The 26,670-nt window shown below is 35.7% G+C and overlaps 4 protein-coding genes and 1 non-coding gene across 6 annotated transcripts; 2 read left to right on the plus strand and 3 right to left on the minus strand.

Moving 5' to 3' along the window:
- Nucleotides 1-362: 362 nt before the first annotated feature.
- On the minus strand, nt 363-4,732 carry LOC111778835 (nuclear transport factor 2). The gene is made up of 9 exons (XM_023658816.2): nt 4,305-4,732; nt 4,060-4,194; nt 3,331-3,640; nt 2,775-3,031; nt 2,222-2,411; nt 1,686-1,807; nt 1,551-1,616; nt 1,365-1,440; nt 363-907 (listed from the first exon to the last, which is right to left on the minus strand). The coding sequence occupies exons 1-9, from the start codon at nt 4,338-4,340 to the stop codon at nt 750-752; spliced, it is 1,350 nt and encodes a 449-aa protein (XP_023514584.2). The 5' UTR covers nt 4,341-4,732; the 3' UTR covers nt 363-749.
- Nucleotides 4,733-5,970: 1,238 nt separating this feature from the next.
- On the minus strand, nt 5,971-14,533 carry LOC111778471 (pre-mRNA-processing factor 39-1). Of its 2 annotated transcripts, none has more exons than XM_023658320.2 (13): nt 14,062-14,533; nt 12,252-12,361; nt 11,942-12,171; nt 11,174-11,341; nt 10,493-10,850; nt 9,846-9,989; nt 8,581-8,733; nt 8,392-8,508; nt 7,916-7,996; nt 7,663-7,812; nt 6,923-7,225; nt 6,524-6,628; nt 5,971-6,362 (listed from the first exon to the last, which is right to left on the minus strand). In XM_023658320.2, exons 1-13 carry the CDS (start codon nt 14,516-14,518, stop codon nt 6,246-6,248), a joined length of 2,493 nt encoding a protein of 830 aa, XP_023514088.2. In that variant the 5' UTR covers nt 14,519-14,533; the 3' UTR covers nt 5,971-6,245. The 2 variants fall into 2 exon arrangements, with proteins under 2 accessions (XP_023514088.2, XP_086975279.1); XM_087119153.1 differs by having other exon boundaries at nt 5,971-6,365.
- Nucleotides 14,534-15,305: 772 nt separating this feature from the next.
- LOC111779300 (large ribosomal subunit protein uL14x/uL14z/uL14y) lies at nt 15,306-17,611 on the plus strand. The gene is made up of 4 exons (XM_023659422.2): nt 15,306-15,462; nt 15,588-15,872; nt 16,605-16,646; nt 17,321-17,611. The coding sequence occupies exons 1-4, from the start codon at nt 15,450-15,452 to the stop codon at nt 17,401-17,403; spliced, it is 423 nt and encodes a 140-aa protein (XP_023515190.1). The 5' UTR covers nt 15,306-15,449; the 3' UTR covers nt 17,404-17,611.
- A 1,931-nt stretch (nt 17,612-19,542) lies between these two features.
- Nucleotides 19,543-19,626, minus strand: TRNAM-CAU (transfer RNA methionine (anticodon CAU)). The gene is given in 2 exon segments: nt 19,543-19,578; nt 19,589-19,626. It is a non-coding gene; the product is annotated as a tRNA-Met (tRNA).
- Nucleotides 19,627-20,825: 1,199 nt separating this feature from the next.
- LOC111778409 (ATP citrate lyase (ACL) family protein) lies at nt 20,826-26,670 on the plus strand. Its single transcript, XM_023658205.2, has 12 exons — nt 20,826-21,107; nt 21,297-21,407; nt 21,666-21,777; nt 22,084-22,148; nt 22,412-22,489; nt 22,670-22,744; nt 22,863-23,015; nt 23,122-23,256; nt 24,110-24,274; nt 25,233-25,355; nt 26,053-26,124; nt 26,364-26,670. Exons 1-12 carry the CDS (start codon nt 21,006-21,008, stop codon nt 26,436-26,438), a joined length of 1,266 nt encoding a protein of 421 aa, XP_023513973.2. The 5' UTR covers nt 20,826-21,005; the 3' UTR covers nt 26,439-26,670.

Here is a 26,670-nt window from a genome sequence, read left to right on the forward strand (position 1 = left end):
TAAGGATACAATATTAGATAAAATATAAATAAAATATATTAAAGACGGGTCAAAGTACCACTCTAGCAAACTCATTAATACTTTAAAATTCTTAATATATTTTATATAATCGGATTGCTCGGGTCAACCCAAGTGTTTGTCCCACGAACCGAAAACCGAAAGTTCATAAAAAATGAACCCAACCCTTATTCGGGTTGGATTGGTCCAGATTGTCAAATTGAAAGTACACCCCTCGTTGAATCCGACCATCTCTTTAATATAAATTTGGTGTTTAAATTTATTATAAATTTTAAAAATGACTTTTTAGTATAATTTATTGTAAATTTCAAAGTTTGTTCCATAAAGTGAAGAAACAAAGAATAAGAGAGCAAAAGGAAACAAGTTCATTATAGGATTGATGAAAAGGACTATCTTCCAAGTCTTTCCCCCTCGCATAGCCTAACAACTGCTTCTACTTCAAATCCCAAAATTCCCCACTTGAATTGCATCTCAAAAACTATCCAACTGGGAAAAATCTCTACCATCTTATCTTCTTCAATTAATTCCTCACAAATTAACATTTCTACTAACGTAACGTCAACCTCACAACCTCAAAACACAAACTACAAACCAATTCCCTAAACCACTCTCTCTCTCTCATCACACCCGAGACACTGCATTCTCTCGTATCCCACACCTTCATATCAAAAACTCTTCCACGCTTTCATCTCCATGATGGACGATATGCACAAAGTAGATGATTGATGATGCTATTGAAACTTGTGATACCCTCGCTGAGGGAATCCATTGCCTCTCAACCTACCATAGTCACTGCCATCCTGGCTGCTTCCTCGGCCCACACCACGAGAACCAAATCGTCCTCTGGGTGCATCTGACTGGTAACTGCCTCTGCCTCCTCTTCCCCTTCCTGATCATGAAACAATAAAATGCATCATAAACCATCCATGTGAAGCCAATGTAAATAAATTGTCATTTGCAAAGGTTTAGTTGGGAGCAAAGTGCTCACTGAACGCTACTATGAAGAATTAGAAAATGCATATATAAACTGGACTGGGCGGCATAACTATTGTCAACACAGGGTTGGCTTACATGCCTTCCCAAAAAAAGCTATTTGAAGAATTTTGTTTCAACAAGAACCAATGAGCAAGGGCCCTTATATCCTGGTTAAAAGTTTTATCTTTTCAAATCGGTTATGTTTAATTTTGCATTATTCTGACTAATACACCAATAATATAGAGCTCAGACACATTCTAACTCATAGACTTAAAAGGCAGAAACCTTGAAGGTTTCACATATATGCAAAAAGATAGAATAAGAAAACCAGAAAATAAGTTACAAACGAAACAAGGTATATTTGCACTTACTTCCTCGAGCAGCACCGCTGTTTGGCCTGCGTTCCTCAATGTAGACTTGCCTTCCAGCTATTTGAATTGGAGACGCCTGCAGCAGAATATGACAGATTTATATTTTACAAGGGAAAGAAACGTAAAAACCAAAACAAACTTGGCTCGTCTCTGTCACAGAAACCAAAACAAAATAAAATGTCTAACCTTTAGGGCATTTTGAACGCCAAGAATATCTTCAAACTCCACGAATGCATAACAAACCCCAATTTCCTGAACAAAAAAGATATGTGTTTAGCCATTAAAGATTAACCAACAAACATCAAAAAGTAAGGAACTGACCTTTCGAGACCTAATGAATACGCCATCAGGCAAAATTTTGCCAAAAGATTTAAATTCTTGCTCAATTTCAGCTTCAGTAACAGAAGGTGGCAAGTTTCTAACATAGACAGATTTCGGTTCACCTGAAGAAAGAACGATAAAACAACCAATCAGATGCTTTGGGATGCAAATTACACAAAATACAATAATGTTTTTTCAACGCCTCAAAAACACAGACAACATTTCTCGCGCAAACATCCATTATAACAATACTTCTCCCTGAGTCCTTTTCATGGTTATTTCAAGCAGCATGCAGAAAACTGAATTACAAGATAAAATAAAGAGCTGTCATGCAAAAATTCATGTAAAAATATGGGTCCTGAAAGCAACCAATAAAAAATGATTAAAATCCCACCTGTAAAACCTTAAAAAATCAATAACCTCATACAACAATGAAGAATGGAGTACAAACAGAAAAAAAAAATAATGATGTTTCAGACTATTGCAAAGATTTAGATAGTAAACTCCATAATTTAAAAATGAATCAAGAATTTGACCTCCATCTTCCACACCAAAACCTTCTTCAATTGCATCTGCTCCAGATTCAGGGGCATATGATGGTGCAGGGTTTATCTGTTGTGGGGTAGGTTCGGGAGTATGGTTCCACTCAGAAGTAGCTGGAGCACTCGGGTAAAATGATGATTGCGGCATAGCTGATTGTGCAGATTCCGCTCTAGCAGCCCTTAACTACATAGTTTCAATATTATCAACACATAAGAAAAAAATATCACATCTGTACCACCGATCAATATCCAGCTCAAGCTGTAATAACTGAAAAAATGACAGCCCTAAGATATCTCCAATTTATGACTTGGATGAAAGAAAATCATAATCATATAGCTTCCCAACTTTTGTATTCCTCTTTTTGGTGAGGTTCATGTTACGACCATTTTATTACCCTGAACTCTGTAGATTATTTTATAGTCACAAAAACTAACTAATAAATGATTATGGCTTGATGGAATGTTGTCATTGCACACACACACAACAGACGCAGATAGCATGCAAACACAGGAACCAGCACTAGGAGCTATGGTAGAGTGCACATACTATGGAAGCATAAGTTCTCTTTTCTGGCTCTCCAACGGGTTCATCAATCACTGCAGAAAGAGGCTCCTGCACACTATTAACTACAATTGGATGTGAAGCAACTAAATCCTCCACAGTGGCCTCCTCCACAAGAACTTCAGTTTTAAATTCTTCTTGTTGGTGTTGTTCAGGAAGGCTGTATTTATCAACTGGATCATCTTCTACATGAACTGAGTCCTCATAATCTCTTGCATTCTCCTCCAAAACATAGTCGGACACTACCAAAACGAAATCAAGAGAAGTATAGTCTTAATATCCGGCTGAACTACTCAGGTTACTACTAATGATCCATGTAGAAACTATTTTAGCAACATACAAGTTCACTTTCAACTATCACTAATCTTTGAAATCTTCTACAGTTCATAAATACAAGTGCTCCAAAAGATCAAGTGCACCATGTGAAGGGGAAAGAATCCACTAACCATGGCTATGACAAAAGTAGTTTTCTCCATACATAGGAAAAATTAAAAAGCTTAGTGATTTGTTGCCTAATTCTTCAATCATATTGATAAAGTACCTGGTGGCTCTGGAATAGAGCTGGGAGCATTTAGTTCAGATTCAAATTTATTTTCTGATAGGACAGGCAACGGATTGGGCTGAGCTATCTCCTCCTCGATGAAATGAAAGATATCATTAAGAACAAAGTAACCCTTCTCTTGAGGAGCAAGAAAAAAGGTCTGAACAAACTTCCTGATCCCATTGAACTCTTTGGACTTTGCAGAACCTGAAACCACTACCAGAATACCCCCATTCCAAGAATCCATCGAATTGATCGTCTTAATTGAAAATGCAGTGAAATTTAGTGACATGATAAGTGTATGTATTTGCTGCAGAAGAAAAATAACAAGTGAATAATAGTAACAAAAAGTTATATCATGCAGAAATATAGCTTGTCACAACAAACAAGCAAGCAATGAAGAGGTGCGTATGTTTATTTTTTCTTGACCGAACGCATTAGTGAAAGATTCAGAAACCCATTAAACCAGTAATCCCGTAATGACATTTCATAGCTTAAACCTAATGAAGAGTATTAGCTAACACTACGTACTGATAATAAAAAATGTTAGAATCTATAAGAAACATGAGAACCAAAAAGTTGCCAGCGTTGAGAATCAACAAATGACGAAATCACCAATTCCAACCAAAACATAACAAAATAATAGTACTCAAACACGGCCAAACCATCCTATCCTTCACTAGTATCAAAATTGTGACGCGTGCATAAGAATTAAAAAGCAAGAAATACCAGCATTGTGGAGGCAGTCTCGGAGGAATCCCCATCAACCCGAATCATGGAGCTAGCATCGTTGTAAAACTGGTGGACAAGGTCAGGTTGTTGCCGAAGAACATGATAGTACTGCTCCACAAAGTAGGACCCTACCTGCACCATCTCAAAAATCCATATCCACCCATTAGATAAACCAAAAACACAAACAAAAACAATTGCAGTCAAAATATGTAAAGGCAAGGTTAAAAGAAGAAGATGGAGACCTGGACAGCACTGACAGATCCAGAATAAGCTGCCATTTTCACAACTGTAAACAAGCGGAGAAAAAAAAAAAGTAAAGCTCAGTTGACGGAGGGCAGCATGCAAATCCCCAAATCCTAAAACCTAGTAGCGTAAGTACGAAGGTGGGTAGATCCAAGGGGACAAAAACAAAAAGGAAGCAGAAAACCCTAGGGAGAGTAGTTAAGAAATGTGTTAATGTTGTTAGAAATGGAGAATCAGGGATTGTATGCGGAGGCAGTGGTCGAAGGGAACCGCGAAAGAATAAGAAACGGAGACTGCGCTGCCGATAAGGAAGCCGGAGATCAGAGAGACGGCGATAAGGAAAAACCTCAAAGGCAAAGGCAAAGGCAGCAGCAGATCTATCTACGTAAGGGGGAAGCGCAGGGATTTTGATTTCGGACACTCGAGAGACTCCAACAATTCGCTTTTATTTATATCGGAAACGACGATATCAAATCACGGCCCTTGGATATCTGGGCCCCACTCTCCATCAACACTTCCACGTTAGCCCCATCGCCATATCAACGGCCCAGATGTCTCGCATGCTTCTCTCTTGCCGCGATGGGTTTTGTCGGGTGGGCGGGTCAGCCCACTAAATGACCCGGCTCGACCCGGGAAAATGTAATGCTATAAGGTTTAGCTTTGAGCGGGTAAAAGACAGTTTCTTTTTTTTTTACTGCGGTCAAACTACTTGGAAAATGTTGGTGTTGATTTGATTAGGTTTTCTTTTCTTTTTTTTTTTTTTTTTCTTTTTTTCGCTCAAACCCTTTATTACATGTAATTGTAAGTTGTTAGGATATTTTTTTTCAAGGTTAGAATACAGTATTACTTTTACCCGATATTTTTTACTGATTAGAGACTCTCCTTGTTATATACAGAAAAAAAATATCTACCATAAAAAAAAAATATTTACCATTTTTTTTTATTCATTAGAGAATCTCCTTACTACATTCAGAAAAGATAGTCCACCAAGTGATCGAGACCCATGCACCCTCTTCCTCTTAAAGAAACAAATTCAAATTTAATTTTTATCCATTAGAATTGATAATCTATTAGATTATATAAGAAAATCAGTTTAATTATATTTTCTTATTAAAAATTTAACATTTATCCATTAGAATTGAGAATCTATTAGGTTATATAAGAAAATTAGTTTAATTATATTTTCTTATTAAAAATTTAACATTTTGTGAAATAATGGTAAGTAATTTAAAACTCTAACCTCTTGATTGATAATACCTGTTTTCGTGTAACTTGAACTAAGCGTACATTAAAAAATAAATATAATCTCTTTGATGACAGTAAAAGTACAAATTATAGTTTCATTTGAAATAAAAATTAACATAGTGACCTAATTGGTTACATACATTCTCGTGCAATCTCTTTAAATTTTACTTCCAAAATTAAAAGTCAATACGCATAATCATACATATAAAACATTTTACTTTAAAATGTATTATGATTTCCTAAGGTATAAGCAATTCATTCATTAATATGTTTGGCCTACGAGGTATCTAATATATTCTTGAATTGAGTTTTGTAATTTGATTAATATAATACTCGAACAATGCAAGGCAAGGGGCTTCAGCCAACCATCAGCACACCACATAATCGGTTCTGCCAAATTAACATTCACAAGAAAAAGAGTTGGGTCGAAATCACTATCTTTCTTAACTCTCAATCAATAGAAAATTCTGATATCCAAACCACGACATCTAATTGGCATATCAAAAAAAAGAAAAGAAAAAAAAAAAGACGGGAAGAATTGGGCAGAAGAGAATTCTAGAACTGTCCCCTAGTTTGAGTTAGCTATACCATACCCATATGTCCCTAAGAAACAAAGCTACAGGATGTCAGTAGATTGTACTCGCACATGAGGGGAAAATTTTAGATTACAGTTACGAATGAACTAGTGGGAATTCTCATCCATTCATATAGTAACTCCCGTAATACGGCTGAGCCACTGAAGCTGGCTGCTGTGATGGTGTAATTGTTGCTTGAGCAGTCGGTTGGGCGTAACTCTGTGCAGAATATGCCTGCTGCTGTAAATAAACACAACATTTCATGAAAAATATGATTTTGGAGTTCAAGTACTCATCAAACACATCAAACTCAAAACAGATGATTGTTCTACGTCTCTTGAAACAGGCCAACTAACAAAATATTGTGGAGTTAACAGGAGATGAGAAGGATTTAATACCTGGACAGGGTATGTAGGAGGATAGGTCGCATAAGTGGAGGCTTGTGACACTGATGTGGACACTGGTGGATTCGTGTATGTGCTTCCATACCCACTGTACGAGGCCTGTATTCATGTAGACGGGAGGAAACAATAGAAGGGTTATTTCTTTTCTGCTCTTTACTTTTTGGGGAAATAACGCAAGTCAAATGACTGTTATGTGACTGGAAGGGTAGAAATGAAGTATATAGAAACCAGAAAACATGGAATGGAAAGAGAAACAAGTGAATTCGCCTTTACCTTCCACAAGTAGTGACGGGATTTACTAAGCATAACAAGGGCAATTAGACCTTTTGTGTGAAATGTTCCATTATTTGTTATATGAAAAATAAAAAGGGTGAAAGATAAAAAGGCATTTACCGATTGGGTATAACCAGGTGCCCATTGTTGCCCCTGTGCTTGAGCAACAGGTGGCCAGGCTTGCGGTTGTAAACCATAGCTAGCTGCCCACTGGCTTTGACCAGTTGGATAAGCACCCATCACAGATTGTGCTGGCGAAGCAACGCTAGGATAGGATTTGGCCATTTTTGCTTTTTCAGATGCTAAATAATCATCCGCAAGGCGTTTTTTCAGTTCTGATGTACTCTTATGTGAAATGAATAGCTTTGCATGTCTGTCCTCCGCCTTCTTGATTGACTGAACATCTCCAAAGAGATTCAGAAACTGCAAAATCATTCATGAGCGCATTCAGGAAAATACAATCCAAACGTATTTTAATGGAAGAAAGATTTTCTGATCAAGAAAATGTGAGAAAGATTTCATGTCGTGAGCATCTACTTCCGGTATTCGGCATCATCAAATAAGAACTTTCTACCTTTAAAATACTTCAACTTGGTGTTGCTCTGTACCAGAATATTATACATGCAATGGAGATATTGACAACTCCACAGAGGAATGAGATCCAAATTAAGGTGGAAAAACAAGGGACCTTTCTACTAAATAATCTTATCAATCTGTATCAATGTAAGGTCAACCAAAACAAATGAACAATTCCTAGTATACTCATGACCAAGAAGTTAATTCTTCATATTTAACTTGCAATTACGTCTATCAACCCTCAAAAGCCTTATCCCTGCAAACATAATGAACTTTATTCGTACCTCCAAGAAAATGCTTGATAACTCCTCCCTCATTGAAGCACTCACGACCGATGCATTCTCTGTATTGGGCACTATGACCTTCTCAACTAATGAATCTAAATAATCAATTCTCTTTGCTGCTGACTGAATTGCCTCAAAATGAATCAAGGCCTGGATGAATCATGGAGGCAAAAAGGTATTCATTTAACCGCAGGAAAGCAACAGTTATGAGATAAAATTCAAATATTTCAAAATATGGAAAGAGAGGGAGTACCTCAATGAGCGGTTTGGATAATTCACCATGCTCAACTGCCTTATCAAGAATTTCTCTAGCTTTTCCTTCATTCTTACATACCTGTCAACACAGTGAAGAGACAAGATTCTAAGAAAACAACGCTCCAGAAATCAAGAAAAAGGCTGATTCAACTAACCGCATGCCCCCAGAAGAGACTGCTCAAAAAATTGAGAAGACCAAAGAAAAAATAGCAAGCTTCTTTATTTTAATATAAACGAAATGTCTTGCACAACTGGGGAATACTTCCCTTCAAAAGCTGTGCATCAGTATCAACAAAAAAAAGAAAAAAGGCCAGTAGTTTAAAAACCTATATTATTAATCAAAATGTGTTTAGTGTTCCCCATTTAAGTTAGAGGTGTAAAGAAGCATAATGAAAACTATGAAAGGACAAATGCAGAATGCTTAATTATGTGAACAATCTCCAAGCAGAGGGACCATAATTTCAGCAAACATACCAAGTTCAGAAATCTCGAGTACTGAGCATATAACAGCGGTAATGCACGAGAATGTTCTTTTCCTCTTTCGATGGCGATGGCTTGTTCATATACAGAGTATGCCTCTTCCAGGTTTCCCTGAAAATTCAAACGGCCAAATTTAAAAATCCATGCATCACTATGTATCACAACTTATTTAAGACATCTTACCAGACGATGTTCCATATTAGCATGCTTAATAATTGCTTCAAGAAGGCCAGGTGAAATTTCAGTATGCACGAGTTGATAAGAGGCTCGAGCACCAGCAATATCCCCGTTCTGCTCCTTGAACCGAGCAGAAAATAAATGGATCTCCGGTCGTCTCTGTTGAAGTTTGGGATGCATGTACATATTAACTTAAAATCCAAACTAAATAATTAAAAAAGGTCTACCATTCCATGCATCATAGACATCAATATCTAGGGATACCAGCTGACTAACATAGTCATTAGAGAATACATATTACAATCCAGCAAGCTGTCAAACATTATTCGAACTTGTTTAATTAAGAAAATGTATAAAATAATACACTGGGACTTTTCTTCAAAAATAAGATATAGCAATAATTCATAAAGCAAAATAATTGCATATAGGGAGGAAAAATGAATCCACATTAACAGAGCTTACAATCGAGATGTTTGTATTAGTCAACCACTTGGTTGGACTGAGAAAGGATTTGGTGGCCAAGATGAGATAGGGTTATGTACACAGGAGAAGGACACAAGGGCTAGAGATATTTAAGTACCTTTTTCACATACAATACAGCCCATGAAAATAAGGATGTTTTTATGCCTTGAATCTCCAATTTCCCAAATAATATAAATTGGAGTGAATATACATAAAAGCATACATCTTAATGTCTCTCATAACTCATAAAGTAAGACTGTATGAGAATATTGAAACGTTTAAAAAAGTACAAACAAATATTTCTGTCAACAATGTCTTAGTATCTTGGTCAAAACAAGCTAGGTCATAAATTTTTGGAAACTGGTGCTGTCTTTTGATTATTTGGAAAATGCACTAGCATTGACTGTGTCATGCCATATTGATTTACTGGTGGACTTAGGTTGACTATGCTCTGTCTTTCTCAAAATGCTTCAACCAAACCTTTTGTGAAAATAAATTGATCAATGCACATTTTACTGTACTAGTCATTGTTGCAACCAAATATTATAATTTGTAAGCATACATTAGGTGATAATTGTACTAGTTAATGATAGTTGAGTTTCTCACTTAAAGGGATGCAGGAAGAGGAAACAACCCTAAGTACACCAGTGGAAGCTCACAACTTGTGTGGCCCAGCCAAAACCTTTTGACTAGTAAGCCTCTTGATACATTATAAGCTATGTAGGATCATGATTAGGTCATCCTTAATCATGATAACTACAACCAATTGTCATAAGATTAGGTAAATGGTAGATGCATGTATTCCCTACCTTGACAAAAACTTGGCTTGCTCGAGCAAGGGCATTATTGGAAAGATCCATACTGTCGCTTGCTTGCATGTATAAAATATACCGAACCCAGTATTCAGGATAGTTGGCACAAGCAATAACGCATCTCTCGTATAACTTCACCACCTATTCACAAAAAATTCAAACAAGAAAAAAGGAAAAACATATAAAACGGTCTTCACATTTAAAATTCCTTATGTAAAGATGTGATAAGAAACAGAAAAGAGATATGCAACAGAAATACTCCTCAGTAGAATAGAGAGGCCCCTCAAATATGAAATGAGGGACCCTCCTTGCCTGACAGACAGATGGTTAGGAAGATAAGATACCTGCATGCATAACATTGGAATTTTAAAAAGAATAAAAAGTTACTGTACAAACACATCATGAACCTAGAATCTCCACTGATAAATGAGAGTTCGAAGTACTTAGCCTTAAAGAAACCAAATTGAAGGCCCCTGCTTTAGTCTCAGTTCAAATTCCCGATTAAATAGTTGCTTCATCCAATGGTTTAGCCAGTAAAGCATATGATGCAGCAGATATTTTTTAACTGTAAGTCAATATATAACAAGGACGACTAAAAACGAAAAAAAATAAACATATTTAAAACAAGAAACAAACTAAAGTACCTTGTTTAAGTCTCCTTCTTGTTCTATAAAATCCAAGTAACTATGCCAATTATCAAGCTCTGCAACATTTAGTGGTCTAACATGAAAGTAGGGCCTTCTGATAGCTGTTTCAAAACCAATGATCTTAGAATCGAACTCTTTAGCTTTCTTATAGATTTCTTCTCTAATGGCGATATACTTCTCCAACTCCTCTGCTTCTGTTAAGCCAGCACTTACAGTTTTAGATGATGGTTCCGTGGCATCAGGATGACCTTCCTCCCCATTTACTTGATCACCAGCCTCTGATTGCACATCTAATACAGCCTCCTCAGAACTCTTCAACTCTGACAATGGCCGATTTGCAGCCAACTCCTTGAAGCTGCAACACATTTGCATCGTGATCCAAAGGGAAAAGGACATTTTAGATTATTTATTAAGGAAAGAAGTTTAACAAAGCTATATGGATTAGTATCAATCCCATACAACCATCTATCTGAATAGCTTTCCCTGACACAGAATGTAATTAAGACAACAAAAGGGTGTATAACCCCCAGCCTGCAACAAAATGTTGACTTAGCAAGTATGACAAGTACATCTAAGAGTAGCAACCAAGTTCAAAAGCAAAAGAATTAAGATCACCGGAAAAGGCAATACCAAATTATTATGACAGACAGTAATATTGTCCGGATTCGCAAGACTCACCTATTGTAATACCGATCCAACTGTTGATTTGGATTTTCTAGTATACGTGTGTATATCATAGCCAGTCGACCCCACTCCTGCTGCGTGTACTCGTATTCAATATACTTATCCCAAAGGGGAAAGGAGAGGTAATCTGTCCCAACATACGCTAATCCTCTCTCAAAAAGCCTGAAATATCATCAACCAGGAAAAGGTTATTAAGTAACTAAAGATCATCAAGTGGTGCAAAGTATTCACAAAACAGAAACAACTGCACTAACGTTGAAGGTGAAGGAACAATTTACTCTAACAGCATATGACACTTCAGCATGCTGCAATTACCTTCCTAAAAATCAAATTATGTCCGTGAATGAAGCAATGATAGAGGCCATCTTAGCCCATAACTGAACGTGATATTCCCAGCAGCAATTTGTATATTGATGCATCTCAGTGGACCAAGGTTAAACAACTGCTGTAGTTCACCATAACTACAGACTAAGGCATAATCCACAATAGACGATGGGAAATTGACACTACATCTTTTATTAAAAATAACTTTAAAAAAGGCATATAACGTTGTAACCCCATATCATGGGATGCACATTGGAACATGCAATTCCAATCTATATTTCAATCAAATCTTTCCACCTTACATGTAGGAAATCACTGGTACAGCCATCTAAACAGAGGTTACAAGCAAAGAGAAGAAGATTGTTATCAGGTCCAAGTAACTAAGAGTCATAGTATTGGTACACCAGGAAATGCAAATAGGAAAACAGAATGCTATACCTTCTGATGGTCTCTGGATCTCCATATGTACTAAGAGTGAATATGCAGTAATGCAGCCAAATATCAACCGAGTAGGTGACCCCATGCACTGCTCGTTCATACACCTCAACAACTTTGTCAGTTGAACCAAACCGTGCCTCATGATCTGCATACTTCTTCCAATAACCATAGCATAAAGGAAATTCTGCTAAAAAGGCATCATAAACTCGCCGGATTTTGAGTATGTTATCCTGAAAAGAATCCAAAACTGGTATAAGTCTTTCCATAAAATGGTAAACCATAATACTTTTTAATATTCATTCTTGCATACCTCTGCCACCTTCTCTGTCTCTTCGATCAAAGAAGTCCAAGCATTAAAATCTAGAGAATTGGCCCTCACAATGTTCCACAGTCTATCTTCTTCAGCAGATAATGGAGGTACTGCCAAAAAAAGGTGAGGAAATATTAGGCAACAAAAACAAGTTATTACTGATAACAGTAATCAAATAGAAAGAAGTTTAGCGACAATGTAACCTAAATATGCACATTATTTTCTTCACATATTTATAAAGGTCGAGAACAAGCTCTCACCCTGACCAGCAACATGAGAGTGAATAACGTCCATAAACCAAGGTATCAAACAAAAAGTCAAAGAAAATAATGGATCAAAATGCGCTTGGAGGCAGTAATTGAGTCATAATAATGATAACGAGGAACCAAAAGAGAAGATGAGCAGCAACGTAAGCCAAACTAAAGGTTCCTCAGATCCAGGAAGAAACGTGTAAATGTTTCATAATCATGGAAATGATAATGTGACTAGAACCTAAGCTAAAGCTAAACTAATGCTAGAAAGTCGAGAACTTGTTAAGAAGATAGTAGAATAATATATAATGTCTCAGACCACCCTGAATTATTTTGCAATTACAGTCTTCTCTTTATTATAATGTTGGCTTTATGGAAGACAACTTTGAAGGTGGTTTATTTTCTCTTTCCAACGAAGTTGAAGACAGGGATTTAACCCCTATTTCTCAGCAATCCTTCTTGTTCATCTAATCCCACTGAGAGTGGTTCTAAGTCAAGGCCCTTAACCTCTAGTTCTCGAAGAAAAATATTTTTTAGATTACGTTAATCAAGTTGGTATTACTCTTCTTCCTATCAAATAAAAAGACGGCTGCAAGTGGGCTTGAGGTCTAGGTAGTTGTTATTTCTGGGATTTATGGTTGCTAGTTTTAAGTTTTTGAATTCTCCCTTTGAAGGCTGTTTCATCGAAAATTCATCTATGAATGAAAACCGGAAAAACATTTACTTTTAACATAAAATGTATATTTGATGTTCTTTCAAGCCCCTTTTCAGCGAACCTTACAAGCTTATTTTATTTCACACAAGAAATAATTTTTTTTATGAGCAGTAAATAATTTGGCTGAAGCGTACGGAAGTAAATGACGTGGCAGTATCTACCAAGACATGAGCAGGATCCTATCAATAAGTACTCCAGAACCTCTTTAAAAGCATGAAGCATATACCATCCCAAGTGACTAACTAATACTAAGAGAAACAATGCTACCATCGAGAGACTAATCATCCAGATAAAGAGTACCATCAATTTCTATTTACTTTCTTTTCCATTCTAAGGAAACATCCATTTTTAGCTACCAACAGTCTAAACTGTATCCATATACAAGATCCATTAAAGAGCAGAACAATCTAAATGAAATTCAAATACTGCTTCTAAAGCACTGTTAGGATCATTGATCACAATGTATGTGCTTTTTTTATCCATCAGATACTTGATTTTAAGTATTTAGGTCCCTCCGATATTTAATTACGAATATATGCATATTTTGGATATCTCATCTTGCCTCATAGTCGAAGGTGTTTGGGTACTATCTACTTGCCTTTATAACAATAGGACGAAAAACTAGCCTGCAGACTTTAGTACATTAGGAAGCTTAGAAGGAAAAGCTTTTTAAGATTTTGAAAAGATAGGAGGACACATCTTTAAGAAACAAAATGCAGAACTCTTCATTGATTTTTTTTTTCTTTTTTTTTTTTTTTTTTTGCCTGCCCCATTTGTTAAAATGCTTATTGCCAAATGAAATTCTCATGAAATGCAGGAAACAAAAAAAACGAGAGACACATACCAGAACCATCAACAAAGTGTTGTTCCTCAGAAGCCTCGTTGGTATTCTCAACAGCATTCCCGTTCTCAACAGAAAAGGCATTGTCCGATACAGCTGCAACACTTCCATTTAAAGAAGAATCATGACTGACTACTTCAGCAGTTTCCATTGCTGAATTTTCTGATACAGCATTATTCTGACTATGGTCAGTCACTCCTACAGATACCATCGCCTCATCTACCTCACCAACATGATTGCCTTGCTGAATAGAATTGGGATCCGTAACATACGCATTGCCATCACTCATATCTGCATATATAGGTGTAACTTTAAAGTCTCCAGTGATCACAGATAGAAAAACGCCGGGATGAGGAATTAGATTTGTACTGCTATCAGCATAGCCACTCGAAACATAGCCAGCAGATGTATACCTCATGAATTCAGATGTTTGGGCAACTATAGTTTCACTGTCCCCCATGCTTAAACTACAAAAATAATTCTTTGCTAGCCTAACTGCATGCATTTAAACAACTATCGCATAAAATTTATGCAGAGAGGAAGAAAAGACAAAGAAGAAGGAGGTGGCCTTCAAAAATTAAGCTAGAATCCTAAACCCAGAAAAACAAAAGACATTGTGCTTGAATTAAACAGCAGCCCCTTTACTTCAGAAGCATCAACTCTGGTATGTACATTAGTTTGAATCAAACCCAAAAACAAAGAAGACATGGAAATTTAACGATAAAACAAAAAAATTAATGGCGCAGAAGAGCATAGCATAACATACAATCAGTTGCGAACATAACAGAGCAGTAACATGACCAACAAACATAATAGCCATAGAAAAAGATGAAACTTCCAGAACATCCAATCGAGGAGCAGTTGTAGAAGAGGAAGCAGAAGAACTTACCGAAAGGAAGAAGAAGACGAGGGTGTGGAGTGGAGAGAGGAGTGGAAGTTGATGGAAGAAAAAAACAAATGGGTGTGCCCTCGAAATGCGAAGCTAATTGAGAATTCGAGAGAAAAGGAGCTGAGACTCCCTCTGCTTGATTTTTGAGGAGTCGAGGGCAGAAGGGCGATGCCTTACTGGGCCTGTCCACTGTAAATCGGCCCAGCCCAATCCCAACCTGTTAGATTGGGCTTCTACCAAGTTTTGGTCACTCGACAAAATTTTAAATTGTTTTTTCAATATTGTTTATACCAAAAAATGTTTGCGTTAAATAAAATAACTGCGGTAAATAATAATAGGCCAGGGGCATTTGTGAAAATAGCTATAGTTGATGGGGTAGTTATGTAAAAAACCCTAACTTTCGTGCCACCCAGAAACCCTAGAGCTCTGAAAGTGGCGTCATGCATATAAAATGTAGTGGCCATCCAAGAGGCCGCGGGAGAGACGCCGAAGTTCATCAGCAATGTCGAAGCGAGGTTCTCTTCTTCTTCATTACACTTTGTTTTTACATGGCGTCTCATTGATTAAACTGAATTAAATCTGTGTTATTTTTTGTTCCATTTTGATTCCTATGCTCGAACTAACTTGATTGCTCCCACAGGAAGGGGAGGATCCGCCGGGAACAAGTTCCGGATGTCACTGGGTCTTCCAGTGGCTGCTACTGTCAACTGTGCAGACAACACAGGAGCTAAGAATCTATACATCATTTCAGTGAAGGGGATCAAAGGTCGCCTCAATAGGTTGCCATCCGCATGTGTCGGCGATATGGTTATGGCCACCGTCAAGAAGGGCAAGCCTGATCTCAGGAAGAAGGTCTTGCCTGCTGTTATTGTTAGGCAACGCAAGCCATGGCGCCGAAAGGACGGTGTCTTCATGTATTTCGAAGGTTTTGCATGTTTCCATCGTTTTTTCAATTTTTTTTCTTTTGGGCTTTTTTTTTTTCCCTCCATTAGGCAGCGCTAAATTGGAAGTCATAAAGAGGTTGAAGGCCTTTTGTTATAGTATCGTTCTTGTGTTCTTCTTAAATTGAAATAAGCTGCTTCTTTTTAGCTAATCTAACTTGTAAGCTTATAGAAAGATAAGTTTACTGGTTTTTTTATCTAAGCATATGAAAACTGCTGACTTTCATTCTTTAATTTGATTTAGTTTGATTGGGTATTTGGTGTGGATGCAATCAGGAACGCTTCAGTTCTTTGGTTGTTGACATGATTTAGAGTTTAAAATTGTTCCTTATCTATGGTAAATAATTCCCGCAAGATCTGAATTGAAGTAATTATAGCTACTGATGTTTATTTTAAAATGAGTTGGATTTTTTTTTTCTTACCTTGTTTTGCTTCAAAATTTCAAGAACTAGAAGTCTTTAAATGGGGTCACACCCTACACCCCTGTACTTTGAAGTTTTCTTTCTCTGTCATTTGTTGAGATTTTTATCTCTGAATTGTTGGCTGGGGAAGTAAGTCACGCCTACCAATTGAATTGCCGGATAGTGCATAGAATGAATACACTGTATATTTATACTATTTATCGTACTTATATTGCAATTGCAATATCCTACCTTCTTCAAAAATAATTGGTGTGTTTTCTGACATGAATGTATCGTTTTTTTTATTTCCTCCAGATAACGCTGGTGTTATTGTCAATCCTAAGGGTGAAATGAAAGGTAATGTTCATTTTTTATTTTTCGAAATATTAATTTTTATTGTTGTATTTTTATACGAGCGAGGCATTGGGTCGGTCTGAAAGGTAATCTCTTTCTGGTCTGGAAGTATAGAATGTTGTAAATATGTGATATGTCACGGAAGATGGTAATCTTGAAGGTTTGCAAATTGTTTTTTGGCGGATGGGGAGTGGATAAACCACGTTTAATAATCATTTGCTAATCATTTTTTTACGACAAGTTTCATCTTTTTTAAGTAAACATTCGACTTCTTAGCCAAATTTCAAAAACAAAACAAGAATTTATTTTTGTTTTCCTTCAAGTTTTCACTACTTGGCTTGGTTTTTGAGAGCGCAATTAAAAAGTAGATGATATAACAAGGAACCTCATAGATGGAATGAGGGCTAATTGTTTTAACTTCGTAGTTGAACAATTCACTGGTTTTAATTTCAGCCTCTGCCTAAGGAATATATTTAATGTATTATATCTTTAGGCAATATGGTTGATTGCAAATTTATTTGGTAAACTAACTGATGGTCCTTCATGAAGCCTTGGTACTCTTCATGATGAACCTGTATGTGCTTAAGTTGATAGAAACCCGCCCCTATTTCTCTCTTACTGTACGATATGGCACTGGTAGATGGAAGTATTTACAACGTTGTTTCCTTTGATTGCAGGTTCGGCTATTACCGGCCCCATCGGGAAGGAATGCGCTGATCTGTGGCCAAGAATTGCTAGCGCTGCCAATGCTATTGTGTGAGAGCCATATAGGTTGTACGATGTTTTAGGAGTGAAATTTTCCAATTTTCCTTCTAGGGTCTTTTTGTTTCCTTGGGTTTGCCTCTGCTATGTTAGACACACACAGATGCAAGCTTAGTTTTGAGGTTTCTTAATCTAAATGGATCACTCGAATTGCTGTTGAACTTTTTGCCAGTTCTATAGATACGAAGGACTCATGTTTTTTTTAACTTCAATATTTGTAGAAATATTGGTAAGTTTTTTGCTGTTCTTCATCCGCTCTGGTTGGATACAATGTTACCATTTTCTCCATGATCTTGATGATGAATTCCCCATCAAACACCCCATAACTACAACCTTGACAAACGGGGCTCTCAGAGTTTAAAATTAATTGGTAAAATTCTGTAACTGACCCTTGGTGTTCGCGTGATTCCTATTGGATATGTAACCACCAGAGTTTTAAACTTAATTATTTTAATCTAACTCACTTAAATCTAAATTGAAATTAGAATTTGACTGTTTATGCAGACTTTCTTGAAGATAGTAGCTCGAGTTACTTAGTTGATCAAGAAAGAGACTTCATTAAAGCTCGTAGGAATCGTAAATAAAACTTCTAAAAACTTGAATAGAGTTTAGTTTCAAAATGCAGACTTATTGTGCTAGAAGAATCGAAGGCTACCATACTTGATGATGAATTCCCCATGATCTTGATGATGATGAATACAATGTTACCATTTTCTCCATGATCTTGATGATGAATTCCCCATCAAACACCCCATAACTACAACCTTGACAAACGGGGCTCTCAGAGTTTAAAATTAATTGGTAAAATTCTGTAAATTGGTAAAATTCTGTAAATTGGTAAAATTCTGTAACTGACCCTTGGTGTTCGCGTGATTCCTATTGGATATGTAACCACCAGAGTTTTAAACTTAATTATTTTAATCTAACTCACTTAAATCTAAATTGAAATTAGAATTTGACTGTTTATGCAGACTTTCTTGAAGATAGTAGCTCGAGTTACTTAGTTGATCAAGAAAGAGACTTCATTAAAGCTCGTAGGAATCGTAAATAAAACTTCTAAAAACTTGAATAGAGTTTAGTTTCAAAATGCAGACTTATTGTGCTAGAAGAATCGAAGGCTACCATACTTTATTCAATATTTTTAAACGACAGGACGATTTAGTTAAGGTGTTGAAGAAGAAAATATAGAAAAATAAATTGGGGTGAGAGAGGCTCGAACTCTCGACCTCAGGATAACTCAGAAGCTATGAGACCTACGCGCTAGCGAACTGCGCCACCACCCCGGCGTTGTACTTTTTACTCTTATTATTTTAATTAACACATTATTTATAAAGTCCTGTCGAAAAGTAATAATTTAGTTTTTTATTATTCGACTTCGAAATATGTTCAGGTATAAAATCGGTTCATAGATAATTAGTCAAAAAAATATTTTTATTTGTTGTGTTTTGTATTAAACTTAATATTTAAATATCTCGATTACAAGTGAACTAGAGGTCAATTTACTCATTTATAATATACTATAAATCTCGACAAGTTTTGAACATGCTGACCATTAATATAGTTTCGTCATTAAAATGTCTTACAATTGCATCCATTTATCATTTTTGCTTACATTTAGAATCGCAAAGAATTCGCAATAATCAATTGGGACCTCTGGAAAGCATCTTATCCATCTATTTGATGAATATAATATAATATCATCTGGAAGGTTGTCATTAAACAATTAATTGATGACATTTATCATTTTTGCTTACATTTAGAATCGCAAAGAATTCGCAATAATCAATTGGGACCTCTGGAAAGCATCTTATCCATCTATTTGATGAATATAATATAATATCATCTGGAAGGTTGTCATTAAACAATTAATTGATGACAACATTCAAAACCATACTTGAAACAATTAAGAGTATAAGCTCTAGCTACCTAAATAACGGTCTTTAATAATCTACGAATTAATAGTATATTATAATTTAAATAAAAATATTTAGAGAACGTAATCGAAAAATTACGAGTTGGGATCTAAATAAATCCAACCCTATCAAAGTTAAGAGGGTAAGTTGCAATTTAATATAATTTTAATTAACTTAATTTTTTTTCATAGATCATAAAAAAAAAAAAAAAGGAAAATAAAAACTGGGGTGAGAGAGGCTCGAACTCTCAACCTCAGGATAACTCGAAGCTATGAAACCTACGCGCTAGCCAACTGCGCCACCACCCCGATATATTTAATAAAATAATATAATTTAGATCAGTTAAAAATCCATCCAAAAACAATAATTTAATATTATAATTAATTCAATAAAGAGAATTAACTAACATATATGTCAATTAATATTTTTCTTCATAAATGATTTGAGGGTCAGATACAGAACTTTCAACTCAAAGAAAAAGGAAGAAGCATGTGGAAATTATCGTTAAATTAAATTTAAATAAGGTATTAAGTTGTAAATTAATTCATGATCTTTTAATAATGGTGTATATTTAATCCACCATTTAAAAAAAAAAAAAGTTATTATTTATGTTAAAGTTGATATTTAAATAAGGACATGAGATGATTTTTGGTCATTTGCTACAAATAAAATAAAAGTTTGTCTATTTGAATCCATATTTAATACAAATAAAATACCCATATGAAGAAAAATTAAAGGTAGGTGTTTTATAGAGAGAAAATGAAGGTGTGGAGATGGGGAAATGAAGAATCTTTTTTTGTTGTATTCTAAAGTTCTAACAAAAGTCGGGTGAGCCTAACTCACTATTCTTTTTATTTGTACGCAAGGACCAAAATCTAAATAGAGAATGTCTCGATGAAAATAGAAAGAAAAATTAGGGAGGGAATGAATGATTACAGTACATTGAATTTAATTTTTTAGATCTATTTTTTTATACCTTGTTGTTCGGTTAAGTTTCTTATGTAATATCGACTTTATTGTTGGAATCTTGACAAATTGTTGTTCGGTGTCAATTTAACAAGCTAGTTTTGGGGTGGTTGCTCCAGTGGGATCACTCCTTCCAATAAAAATTTGTCTAGGGTTACGAAGCCCCTGCGTTATTGGACTTGGAGGATTTTATGTTGTGTGGTTGTCTATTACGTATGCCCTAATGAGCCACGTTCGTGGCTCCAGTCCAACCCCACCGCTAGTAAATATTGTCCTATTTGAGTTTTCCCTTCTGAGCTTCTCCTCACTATTATAAAACGCATCTTAGGGAGAGTTTCCCATATCCTTATAAAAAAATTTCATTCATTTATTTTAAATATTATTAGGTTAAATTATTAGGTTGAATGTTGATTTACTTGTTCCTAAGTCCCAATAGAGAAAAATGAGTTAATTATGGTAAAATAAAAAAGATCGGTAAAGTTCGAATAAACACGGAAACTAATTTTGGAAATAATTGTATATTATAAAAATGAAATTCTGGGGCTAGGGGTCCGCTACTGCCCCCTCTCCGAAACGATCTCTCTGCCTCCGGCAAAAAGAGAGCGCACCCATTTCGTTCTGCTACGTCTCCGGTGGATCCTAGAGCTGCTTCCAGTGCCTGGTTCTGAAGGTTCTTCTGCAGATCGTATCGATAATTCTCTCGTACACGTCTCAAAAAAGCATGGTGAGAGGGTTGCTCAATAAGCTCGTCTCTCGATCTCTTTCTGTCGCAGGCAAATGGCAGCAACAACAGCTGCGCCGTCTCAACATCCATGAGTATCAGGTGATTTTTTTCGGATAGTTTCTTTTACTATTAGCATGTTCTGGATTCTGATCTCGGGGCATGTTTACCCTCCTAGAATTTTGAGGACTTTTGTTTTTTTTTTTGGCTGCTTATTGCAGTTGATTTGAAATCTGTGAAAGAGATTTGATTTTTTGCACGAACTTCTTTTATTTTTATTGTGGAGATCAGGGGGCTGAGCTGATGAATAAATATGGGATCAATGTACCCAAGGGTATTGCTGTTTCTTCTGTTGATGAAGCAAAAAACGCAGTGCAAACTGCTTTTCCCGATGCGAAAGAGGTAAGCATGTGCCTTCCAGTCTCTTTTTATCGTCCCACGATGCCACGTTTCTTTCTTTGGGCGTCTGCAAATTTTGAAATCACGAAAAATAGAAACCATTGAAGTTAGAGTATGACCTTTTTTTTGTTTAGGATCTGTTCTATAGCTGTACAACTGTGTGCCCTTAAGTTCTTAGGAGATATTGGTAACATCACTTAATATATTAGCAAAAATTTAGCCAGTTAAGAGAAGCATTAAACAAAATCTGATATTGTGCAGTTGGTCGTTAAAAGTCAAATTTTGGCTGGTGGAAGAGGTTTGGGAACATTCAAAAGCGGCTTAAAGGGTGGAGTTCACATTGTGAAGGTGGATCAGGTTGAAGATTATGCTGGTAGGATGCCCTTTTATATTTTCATCCTTCTATAAGGTTCTCAGTTTTCAAATTATTTGAAGATTTCTAGTTCTACCAAAAAACCCATCAGTGTTTTTCCTATCATTGGATGGTTACATATAGATATATATTTCCTGACATCTTGGAACTAGTATCAGGATTATTTGTGAAAGCCAAGTCGTCTATTGTATCTTATCAAATTAAGTATTACTTATCCGGTTAAGTTCGCTCAAGTGTGAAATTGACGACGCGAATGGAGTATTTCAATAAAATTGTTGCCCCCTCTTTTTCATCATCTGTCTGCAGGAAAGATGCTTGGCCAGATACTTGTCACCAAACAAACTGGTCCCCAGGGAAAAGTTGTGAGCAAGGTATTATAGGTCTTTTCACTCTGTATAATCCCTCAAGTTCTTTTATGCTTAATCTTCCTGAATAATGTAAATGTCTAGCTATAATAGATCTGATGTATTCTGTTTTTCTGCACTGGTATTTGTATATAACTTATGAGTGACTTGTATTTTTATTTGTGAGATTTGACACGATTTTCATGGGGCTTATACAGTAAAGATCTAAATGTTTTAACAGGACTAATTTAATTTGAATTTCTGTCTTTTCTTTGTATATTTCAATGCAGGTTTATCTGTGTGAGAAGTTGTCACTTACCAACGAAATGTACTTTGCTATCACTCTGGATCGTATAACTGCTGGCCCAGTATGTTCCATTACCACATGTGGCTATAGCTCGTTTGTTTCTAAAATTTTATGCCTACTTTGTTTTTGCAGTGAATTTCAGTTTTGTTATTCTGTTTCTTAACTTAGGTGTATCCTAAGGAATACTTTGGTTACAAAGTACATGTTAAATAAAACAATTTTTAACTTGCTTTATTTTCAGCTTATAATTGCCTGTAGAAAGGGTGGAACTAGCATCGAAGATCTTGCTGAGAACTTCCCAGATATGATTATAAAGGTTGTTATTGCGTCTTCGCATGTTTGGCATTGTTGCCAAAGGAGTGCAACCTTTTCTTCCTCTGACATTTGTGCCACTTAATGATTCCTCACCCAACCATTTCTTTCTACTTTTGAAGGTACCTATTGATGTTTTCCAAGGAATTACAGATGAAGATGCTGCGAAGGTCGTGGATGGTTTGTCTCCCAAGACTGCTGATAGAAAGGATTCAATTGAACAAGTGAAGAAATTGTATAAACTCTTCTGTGAATGTGACTGTACGTTACTGGAAGTAAGTTGTAACTTTATTAACTTTATTTTTTGCAATTTACATATTGCTTGATTTGTTCCACTCTAGAGCGTTAATCTGATGATCCCAACGACCTGATTTGTTCCAGGTAAATCCCATGGCGGAGACTTCTGAAAACCAGCTGGTGGCTGCTGATGCTAAGCTAAACTTCGATGATAATGCCGCATTCCGTCAAAAAGCAATATTTGCTCTTCGTGATCCAACTCAGGAGGATCCTCGAGAGGTCCGGTTTTCCTTCTTTATGTAGAGGACAATACTTTCTTGATTCTATGGAGATATCAATATGAAAATAAAATCAATCAGTTTTTCTTTTTGTGAAAATTGCCCTAACTTCAAGGTGGTTCAGTAACTATACCAGCAAATTTTTAATTTGATTCCCCAACCTTTTGAACCCAACCGACCTTGATCATTGCGGTTCTTTTAAACACTTCCTTATTACTTTCAAGGAATCCTCACCCACTCTCTAGTCCCAGATTTTTTTAATTTATTATGTAATTTATCATGTATTCAATAACATAAATTATAATCCTGAAATTCTTTATGGAGTTTGGGCTGGGATCTGCAATAATCTTGTACTGCATCAGGATTTTGACAAGAGATATCATTTTTTTGGAGCCCTCACTGCACATGGTTGCATGGAGACAGACAACCACTAAGGGTTAGCATAGTAGTTATTGGGGCCAACGAAAAAGTACGGGACTTAAGAAATGGATAGAAACCATAGTAACCACCTATTTAGGATCTTATATTCTATAAATTTTATTAACAATTGACAACCAAATGTTATAAGGTCAGGTAGTTATCCCATGAGATTAGTTGAGATGTGCGCGATCTTAGCCCAACACTCAAATATAAAAAAGAAAAAAAGGTTTCATGGAGACGTTTTTTTATCCTTAAAATCTAAGTAAAATTTTGTGTGCCACCTAAACACTTGTCATTTAAAATGACTTTCAGCTTCCGCAGTCGGTTCAACATTCTCCTAAGAGGATGTGCATGAGTGCCTTTGTGTGTGAGTATTATGAAGCAAAACAACATTGAAATAAGTCTCTTTTGATTTTCTTTATCTTTTCCAATAGGTTGATGCTGCCAAAGCAGATCTAAATTACATTGGCTTAGACGGAGAAATTGGTTGCATGGTCAATGGTGCAGGACTAGCAATGGCTACAATGGATATAATTAAGCTGCATGGGGGAACTCCTGCCAATTTCCTGGATGTAGGTGGAAATGCTTCTGAAGGGCAGGTAAATAATTCAAGCAAACTGATCTTCTCTTCCAAAGCCCTATACTTCTTGATATTTCTTTGTTGAGTAAAAAATATGGCTTCATAATTTAATATTAATTTGTTTAAAATAAAGTATTATTACGTATGGACGAAAAAAAAATGTTTTAGGCTATCTTGAACATATCTAAATTTGTTAAGACATTATGTCCTAGACAGAAAGATTAGATGCTCAAATTTTCACCCCACATGAAGTTGAACTAAAAAAAAAAATATAAAACGTAATTTTTGTTGCATTCATGTGAATTATAATGACTTCTTAATTTTATGTTAGTTTTATTAAAAGGAAGTATGATTATGGATTGATGAAAAAATGAACAAGAGTTGTAGGTTGAAACTTAAAATACTTTATGGAGTTTCTTTTTCTTCGTTAGAGGAAGCATGGTTTAGTTTCTAGCAATTGGAGAACATTCAAGTAGTTTCTTGAAAAGTTCTTATTTTTCATTTGTTATTTCACAATTGATTTATTTATTTATATTTCCATCTGCATATTTATATCAAGAAAAAAAAAACCCCAGAATTTATGGATGAAACTGAAGAAAAAAAAATATTATCTACAAATTTAATAATAAAATATTATTAATTTGTTATCATTTCAAAACTTTTACATTTACTAAAAAAAAAAGTGGTTCAATTTAAATTTATAAGAGATAAAAAAAAATTCTAAATTAATTACTTTCTACAAAAAAAAAAAAAAAAAAAACGAAGATAAAAAATGAAACCATTAAATACGTCCCATCGTGGCTCTGCCACTCATCACTTGCAGTTGAGAATGTTTTACTTGGTACTACTCATGGGCGTATCTGTGGAATGTGCGAGGAAGTCTCCAAAACACTGTTGCTATTTATTTATTCATAGTTATATTTTTACTCAATTGCCATAATCGTATGTTGGGTTAATAGCTAAGATTTGTCAAGCAGGTAGTTGAGGCATTTAAGATATTGACTTCTGATGAGAAAGTCAAAGCAATTTTGGTGAACATTTTTGGTGGAATAATGAAATGTGATGTCATAGCTAGTGGAATTGTCAACGCTGCCAAGCAGGTAAAACATGCATATTCTGCTTTCCATCCTCAGCAGTACGTCTTAGATTGCTTTCCTTGCTGTTTTTGGTATTTCAGCTTTGAAATACACACTTGCACATCAAGAAAAGCTTTTATTGGAATGCTTTAGTTTTTCCTTTGTAATTTTATTTCTTTTATTTCACTCCATTTGAGTTTTGTATCTCTTGAGTACTAGTCTCTTTTCATCTGTTCAATGAAAAGCTGTCTCTTGCTTAAAATAAGAAAAGAAAAGAAAAGCTTCTAGTGGGAGATGGGGATTGAGGATAATGTATCACTTTGAATCAAGAAGCTTGAAATATATCCCAATTACCCTTCATCCATGCTCAAGTGCCAAAGATATTTTCGAAATTGAAGCCTAGCCTAATGAAGAGCTTTCAGCTTAGTCCTTTTGCAAGTCTGTTAGAATAGGTGGATGAGCTGAAAAGGGATATGTTCTCTGTTTTTCGGATTCCTTTGGGTTTGATGTTTTTTTTGAATTCTCGTACCTTATAACTTTTCACTATATTAGTGCAAAGTTTTGTTTGTTTTAAATAAAAATATATTGCTGGAAGATTTTGAAGATTGAGCTTTTGATAAAATCCGCATGTATAGGCTACTCTCGTCTTTTCTGTTTACTTGGCAAGATATATGCTTCATGAACATGTTATTCTAAGATTGGATATGACCTTGTAATGAAGGTTGACCTCAAAGTGCCCGTGGTTGTTCGGCTTGAAGGTACAAACGTTGACCAAGGAAAAAGAATTCTGAAGGTAAATCTTCCATTGTGGGTTGTTTTTTATAATTTCGGTGAGATCTCACGTTGGTGGAGAGGGGAGCGAAACATTCCTATAAAGGGTGTGGAAACCTCTCTCTAACAGACGCGTTTTAAAACCGTGAGACCGACGGCATAACGGGTCAAAACGGACAATTACAATTATAACTGAAGGTTTGCTCTTCTATTTATCAACTGAGGGTAACTAAATTATTGTGATTGCTTATGGCTCTTCAGGAAAGTGGGTTGACATTGATAACAGCAGAAGATCTGGATGATGCTGCAGAGAAAGCAGTGAAAGCCGCATATTGAGTTGCTTTTCAATTTTTCCTTTTTCACGATGGATCACTTGTTTCTTGGTGATTGTTCTTTCTCATTAGATCTATGCGGTTCTGATTGTCTCTTTACTGCAAATACTAGGAAGTATTGTTTGCCGCAAAATGAAAGCGTGCACGTATAACATTTGATGAAAAGGAGTTGATGTTCTTCAAACATTCGAGGAAAAGAATGTCGAAATTTTAATAATGAGTAGCTTTCTTGCTGA

The sequence above is a fragment of the Cucurbita pepo genome, chromosome 17 (genome assembly GCF_057944985.1).
Source record: "Cucurbita pepo subsp. pepo isolate OVF chromosome 17, ASM5794498v1, whole genome shotgun sequence".
NCBI lineage: Eukaryota > Viridiplantae > Streptophyta > Magnoliopsida > Cucurbitales > Cucurbitaceae > Cucurbita > Cucurbita pepo.